The sequence below is a fragment of the Babylonia areolata genome, chromosome 3, assembly GCF_041734735.1.
Source record: "Babylonia areolata isolate BAREFJ2019XMU chromosome 3, ASM4173473v1, whole genome shotgun sequence".
Lineage (NCBI taxonomy): Eukaryota > Metazoa > Mollusca > Gastropoda > Neogastropoda > Buccinidae > Babylonia > Babylonia areolata.
The window spans coordinates 58876679-58884178 of record NC_134878.1 but is presented as its reverse complement, the minus strand read 5'-3'; the positions used below and the strand labels follow the sequence as shown (position 1 = coordinate 58884178).

General features: G+C 46.9%; 1 protein-coding gene across 1 annotated transcript in view; it reads left to right on the top strand.

Annotated features, from left to right (window-relative positions):
- Window positions 1–404: 404 nt before the first annotated feature.
- Window positions 405–7500, top strand: part of LOC143280646 (allatostatin-A receptor-like) — a 201280-nt gene continuing 194184 nt past the window's right edge. The window contains exons 1-2 of the mRNA XM_076585373.1: window positions 405–567; window positions 4507–5783. Of these exons, the coding sequence (XP_076441488.1) occupies window positions 5394–5783 (390 nt within the window). The 5' untranslated portion in view covers window positions 405–567; window positions 4507–5393. The remainder of the gene's footprint in view (window positions 568–4506; window positions 5784–7500) is intronic.

Here is a 7500-nt window from a genome sequence, read left to right as displayed (position 1 = left end):
CACACACACACACACACACACAGAGCACACATGCACGCGCACTGAACTTCCCCCCACCCCCACCCCCACCACCCACGCCCCAGGCTGGCAGATTGTGACGACTGGAATGCTGCAACCTGCCTCGTGTGAGATCCTCGGAGTTTCTTCTGCCGCCTTGCTCCAGCAGCGTGCGTGTGTGAGGGTGTTGCTACCACGTAAGCTGTGTGTTGAAGAAAAATGACAGCTTGGTGTTTCTCCGCGTGCGCGTGCGCGTGTGCGTTGTGTGCGTCTGCGCGCGCAACTCAACTAGGTGCCACCCCTGTATTTTCATTCTGTTTCACGTGTTAGGAGGGGGAGTGGCGGGGGGGTGGGATATAAAAGTGACTGACGAGACGGGCAGTTGACGTATTCAGACATATGTGGGTTTTTTCCCCCCCATCCCAGAACAGCTCTGCTTCTTCCAAGGGATTCTTTTAATTTTTGAGTGTGTGTGTGTGTTCAGTTGTGTGTGTGAAAATTCTATGTGGGACTGCATATAATTTATAGTAGGCTTAGAAGTGTATTGGAAGCGTTTGACAAGACTTGCAGGTATTTATTGTTTCAGAACCTAGCGAGATATGAATGTTCTGCTCTGTCTGTTCATTAATTTTATATTTTGATTGTTCGTTTATTTTTTTGTGAACTTGTTTGTTTGTTTGCTTGTTGTTTTTTCTCTCCCCATTTCGCTTCTTGTTCGTTCTTTTTATCTTCTTTTTTTATCGTTCTCTTTTTTTTTTTTTTGTTGTTGTTGTTGTTGTTTGAAAAAAGTTTTGGAATACTTGATAACTATCCTCAAATGTTAGATTATTATATTCCTGTTGTTTTTTTTGTTTGTTTGTTTGTTTTGGATAACTATGCTCAAATGTGCAATTCCCCTCCCCCCCCCCCCCCCCCCCCCCAAGCCCCCCTATGAAATCCGGTGATTGCTTTCGACTCTGAAGACTAAATACTTTGACAGAGTTTACAGTGTGAGTATGTGTGTTCGCTCTGACGACGACGATGATGATGATAGCAAGATTTGAAACTGATAATACACAGATTTTTCATTGCTGTCTGTTCAATCACACTGAGGTAGACTTGTCACGCGAAGCTAATTTCATTTAATTAGGTCTTATAATTGCGAGGTAAAGGGTCCATGGAGACATTTTATCAGATAAACTTGTATACATATGTATGTGTACATAACTACATGCATGTATATGAATGTGTATTGTGTGCGCGTGCGTTTATGTAAGTTTGTGCCTGCCTATGTGTGCGTATGTGTTAGGGTAGCTGTTAGATACACATGTATTGTTAAAATGTATGTACGCAGTGTGTGTGTGTGTGTGTGTGTGTGTGTGTGTGTGTGTGTGTGTGTGTGTGTGTGTGTGTGTGTGTGTGTGTGTAGTCATCTTTCTGTGTGTGTATGTAACATAGATGCAATGTTTTATGTTAACAAAGCGTTTTTGTAAAGCACCTAGAGCAGATTTCTGGATAGTGTGCTATATAAGTATCCATCATTATTATTGTTATTATAAACTAGTCTGCGTTGGTTGGTCACTCATTCTTTGTGCTTGATGCTTGTTTTTTGATAGACGTCTACATACATCTGAGAGAGGGAGGGAGGGAGGGAGAGAGAGAGAGAGAGAGAGAGAGAGAGAGAGAGAGAGAGAGATGTAAATAGTTTGATTTTTCTTTTCTTTTTTTTTTCTTCCATTCTTTTTATTGTTGTCGTTGTTGATAATCTGTATAGAATCACGATTGTTCCTCTACACACGGTTTTTGTTGTTGTTTCTGATTCACACACACACACACACACACACACACACACACACACACACACACACACACACACACACACACACACACATATTCACCACCACTCCCAACACCACTCACATTCTCCCATCTCCGACCTTCGTTGAATTTTTGTTCTTTCTTTCTTTCATTCATTCTTTCTTTCTTTCATTCATTCTTTCTTTCTTTCTTTCTTTCTTTCTTTCTTTCTTTCTTTCTTTCTTTCTTTCATTCATTCTTTCTTTCTTTTATTCTTTCTTTCTTTCTTTCTTTCTTTCTTTCTTTCTTTCATTCTTTCTTTCTTTCTTTCTTTCTTTCATTCTTTTTTTCTTTCTGTTAATTCCACAACCCTCTCTTAATTTCTCTTCATGACTTCATTGTTTTATTATCTTTTCTTTTAGAAAAGAAACATACCCTCGTATCTTTCTGCCTTGCTGTCTTCCCTTGTTTCTTCATCGGGTGGAGACGGGTTGTGACCCCACGATTTCTTGCAATCCCACGATTTCTCTCACTCACTCACTCACTAACTCACCGAATACACATACAATCACACTTCTTTTTTTTAACCAGTACTGTACCACCACATTCACCGTCTATTGTTGATGTTTTCGCTGACGCCACTGTCATTATCATGTCGTTGTCGCCCCCCTTTTTTCTCTCTCTCACTTTTTTTTCTCAGATTTGCACTGGGGGTAAAAAAACAAAACAAAAACAAAACAAAAAAACAACAACAACAACAACAGCAACAAACAAACAAACCAGGGAACCAACTCCGATGATAAAGTAAATATTATAAAAAAAATAAAAAAAAATAAGGGGGACCACCACGATTTTTCGCAGTCCCACGATTTCTCTCTGAGTGAGAGAAATCGTGGGATTGCGAGAAATCGTGGGCCTACACGGCGGATGGAGGCGGAGACAAAGGCAATGGGCTGTAACAGGGTATGTTGACGCGATGTGCTGCCACAATGGTTGTGGGCCGTTCTGGTCACGGTGTCCGACCTGGAGAGTGGCAGGGAGCGTCAGAGCGGAAAGACCGCCCCGGCACCTTTCGCGAACGTCCACCCTGTGTCAGTTTCTCCCCTTTTCTGTTTCTTCCCATTTCTGTTGTTGTGTGGCCGATTCTGCCACGCTGCCCCCTTGTCTGGCTTTTCTTCTTCTTCTTCTGCGTTCACCCGTATGCACACGAGTGGGCTTTTACGTGTATGACCGTTTTTACCCCGCCATGTAGGCAGCCATACTCCGTTTTCGGGGGTGTGCATGCTGGGTATGTTCTTGTTTCTATAACCCACCGAACGCTGACATGGATTACAGGATATTTAACGTGCGTATTTGATCTTCTGCTTGCATATACACACGAAGGGGGTTCAGGCACTAGCAGGTCTGCACATATGTTGACCTGGGAAATCGTAAAAATCTCCACCCTTTACCCACCAGGCGCCGTCACCGTGATTTGAACCTGGGACCCTCAGATTGACAGTCCAACGCTTTAACCACTCGGCTATTGCGCCCGTCAAGTCTGGCTTATATTTAGCACATCCAAAATAGGTTTTTATATATATATATATGGACCCGTCCATACGGTCTCCTTGTCCAGTGTGAGAGTTACTAAAGGATTTTTTTTGTTTGTTTGTTTCTGTGTAAAGCAGGTAACAAGCAAGATTGCACTGGCTCTTAGTGCTGCAGCCTTGGGGGGCTAGTTGGCCTTTTGGAACCATCCCAACGCCGACTGTCCCCCCAAAAAAAACCCTCAAGGCCGAGAGAGTAGGGGATGTAACTTGGGCAAGACTTTCCACAAAAATCAAATTCCAGTCCAGATATTAACGACAGCAGCTGCCTCCTCTGCTGTTCTGGTGGTCATCATCGGACACGACTATCATACATAAAACAGATGATACTGTTCGAGAAAAAAAAGGAAGAAAAAGTGTCGATATGCAATTCCAAGTTGAGACAACTGAACCTTTGCAATCATTGCCCATGATATGCGCAAGAGGGTTCAGCGGTTCCAATGACCCCATCCTCTCATCCATCTTCTTTCTTCTTTCATCCTTCTCTGTCTCCATTGACCTGAATACATCTCAGCGTCAAGCCTCAGTCTTTGCCCTACTCTCCTCCCCCCTCCCAACAGTGTGTGTCTGTGTCTGCCTCTCCCATTTTTTTTCTCGCCGTGCACGTGCTCACCGCTTAAATGAAAGCAGTGTGCAAACACTCCCATGTGACTGCGGTGTGTGTGTGTGTGTATGTATGTGTGTGTGTGTGTGTGTGTGTGTGTGTGTGTGTGTGAAAAAAGGTCAGCAAGATCTACATAAATGTGAACCAAAGGTCAACACCGCATAATGCATCCATTCTCTGCACACCAGCCGTGGGTGCAATACCACTAACTCTGTGCAGGTGATGGAAAAGAACAAAAAATCATGATAGTTGTCGTCGTCATTACAATAATCACCGTCATCATCATCATTATCATCATCGCCATAATACCACCACTACCACCACTATCCATCACCTTGAAATCTCTGAGATGATGACGTGATTCTGATTCTGATTCTGATTCCAATCATCAGCATCGTCATCAGATCACCGTTGTTATCCTCGTCTTTTTTTTTTAATTTATTTTTATAATTTCCATCCTCATCGAAGTTTCAGACGGAATGTCCATTGTGTATTTGAGTGGACGATACCAACCCTCCTCCTGTCTGTTGTCATTACCAGCTGACCCCAGCCTGTGACTTGGTGCTTCAGCAAGCCTTGTCCAGCCCCTGTGTGCACGAGTGACAAGACAAGACAAGGCAGACAAGTGAATCAACACACCTCCTGTCCATCAACGTGACGACAGGCCATTCGGACAACGGTCTTAGGCTGGTCCTTGGTCCTTCTCTCTCGTGACGAAAAAAACCTCACTGCTGGAACTGGTGAGTTCGTCAAAGGGTAGGTGTACGTGTGCACCGTGGAACTGGCGTGACTGTGGCAGCATCTTTTGCAGTAGGACAGCCCGCGGCATATCGGTATAAGAACCTGTTCTTTGAGCGAGGAGTGGACTTTGAATGAATGACTTTTGTTGTATAGTCTTGCAGGAGTCGGCGTCAGTCATTGTGTGAAGTCATCTGCAAGTCGGATACAAGGAAAGCCTGTGACACGGACGAATAACGGTTTTTGGATTATAAGTGCACTGACAGCGGCAGGCAAGGGGGGACAGTCTCATGTAATACCAACACCTTTTTTGAATTTTATTTAACAGGTGAACAGTGCAAATGAAAACAGTGTAAAATACATTACCGTTTACTTAGAATTTATACACAAAGAAAACAAATGCGAAGAAATACTACAGACTGCGGTGAAACAAACAACAACAAAAAAGCTACCGCAACAAATAAATAACCTACAAATAAATCAGCAACCTGTAGTCGCCAGCAGCAACTGCAGTAACAACCACAGCGCCAGCACCAGCAAATAGACCACCAGCACCACCACCACCACCACCACCAACAAGAAAAACAACAACCACAATATCCGCAGAAACAAAAATCACCTACAAAACAGCGAAAACATATATATAATTTTTTTAATCAAACCCAGTGGCATCAGCCGATACCCACAACATGGCCGCCGCCGCCGCCATGCCGGCCGTACCACCGCCGATAAACGCCAGCGACAACAACAACAACAACAGCAGCAGCAGCTTGAATGACTGTGGCGGCTATGGCGGCGCGGGGGAATACAACTACGAAGGCGGCGAAGACTACTACTACCACCACTACGGCTGCAACTTCACCTACGACTACGACGACTCCATGAACCACTTTTTCTGGAACGAGCTGGTGCCCGTGGTGTTCGTGTACTCCCTGACCCTCTTGCTGGGACTGGTGGGCAACAGCCTGGTCATCTTCTCCATCTCCTACTACCGGCGGATGCGCTCCGTCACCAACGTCTTCCTCCTGTCGCTGGCCACGGCCGACCTGCTGCTCGTGCTCGTCTGTGTGCCCGTCAAGGTGAGTGCTGTGGAGTGCTGTGAAGGCTGGTCGCTGTGTGGGTTGTGGGTGGGTTAGGTGTTGTGTGTGTGTGTGTGTGTGTGTGTGTGTGTGTGTGTGTGTGTGTGTGTGTGTGTGTGTGTGTGTGTGTGTGTGAGGGGAGGTGGTTGTGGGTTGGGTTGTTGGTTGTGGGTTGGGTTGTTGGTTGTGGGTTGGGTTGGGCGTTGGTGTGTTTGGGGTGGTGGGTGTAGTGGGCGTGTGTGTGTGTGTGTGTGTGTGTGAGGAGGTTGTGGGTGGATGGTTTGGTGTGTGTGTGTGTGTGTGTGTGTTTGCGTGTGCTTGTCTGTATCTGTGCGTGCGCGCGCGCGCCGCGTGTGTGTGTGTGTGTTGGTTGCCGTGTGTCAGTCTTTGTTTTGTGTGTGTGTGTGTGTGTGTTGTTGTTTTGTTTGTTGCGATCTTGTTGTTTTATCATGATGATGTATGGTGTGATGTAGTGGTGTTGTATAACGTGCTATGATGGTGGTGGTGGTGGTGTGATGTGAGATTGGCGCTGTGGTGTTATTTGCTCGTGTTGTGGGGTGGTGATGCTGCGGGGTGGTGGCAGGGTGATGTGGTGTGCCGTTTTGTGGTTAACGTGGTTGGATGTTGTGTGCTGTGTGGTGTAGTGTGGCATGGCGTGGTGTTATGTTGTGGTCGTGGTGTCGTGTCAGTGTTTTGGTGTTCAGTGATTTGGTGGTGTGGCGTGGTGGTGTAGTTTGGTGTTGTGTGGTGGTGGTGTGGTGTTGTGTTGTGTGTGGTGGTATGGCGTGGTGGTGTGGTGTGGTGTTGTGTGTGGTGGTATGGCGTGGTGGTGTGGTTTGGTGTTGTGTGTGGTGGTGTGGTTTGGTGTTGTGTGTGGTGGTGTGGTTTGGTGTTGTGTGTGGTGGTGCGGTTTGGTGTTGTGTGTGGTGGTGTGGTTTGGTGTTGTGTGTGGTGGTGTGGTTTGGTGGTGTGGTTTGGTGTTGTGTGTGGTGGTGTGGTTTGGTGGTGTGGTTTGGTGTTGTGTGTGGTGGTATGGCGTGGTGGTGTGGTTTGGTGTTGTGTGTGGTGGTGTGGTTTGGTGTTGTGTGTGGTGGTATGGCGTGGTGGTGTGGTGTGGTGATATGGCGTGGTGGTGTAGTGTGGTGTTGTGTGTGGTGGTATGGCGTGGTGGTGTGGTGTGGTGATATGGCGTGGTGGTGTGGTGTGGTGATATGGCGTGGTGGTGTGGTGTGGTGTTGTGGTTTGGTGTTGTGTATGGTGGTATGGTGTGGTGTTATGGTATGGCGTGGTGATGTGGTGTGGTGTTGTGTGTGGTGGTATGGTGTGGTGTGGTGGTGTGGTGTGGTGGATGGCGTGGTGTGGTGGTGTGGTGTGGTGTGGTGGTGTGGTGTGGTGGATGGCGTGGTGTGGTGGTGTGGTGTGGTGTGGTGGTGTGGTGTGGTGGATGGCGTGGTGTGGTGGTGTGGTGTGGTGTTGTGTGTGGTGGTATGGTGTGGTTTGGTGTTGTTGTGTGGTGGTATGGCGTGGTGGTGAGGTATAGTGTGTGTGGTGGCGTGGTGTGGTGTGTGTGGTGGTATCGCGTGGTGGTGTGGTGTGTGTGGTGGTATCGCGTGGTGGTGTGTGTGGTGGTATGGCGTGGTGGTGTGTGTGGTGGCGTGGTGTGGTGTGTGTGGTGGTATCGCGTGGTGGTGTGTGTGGTGGTATCGCGTGGTGGTGT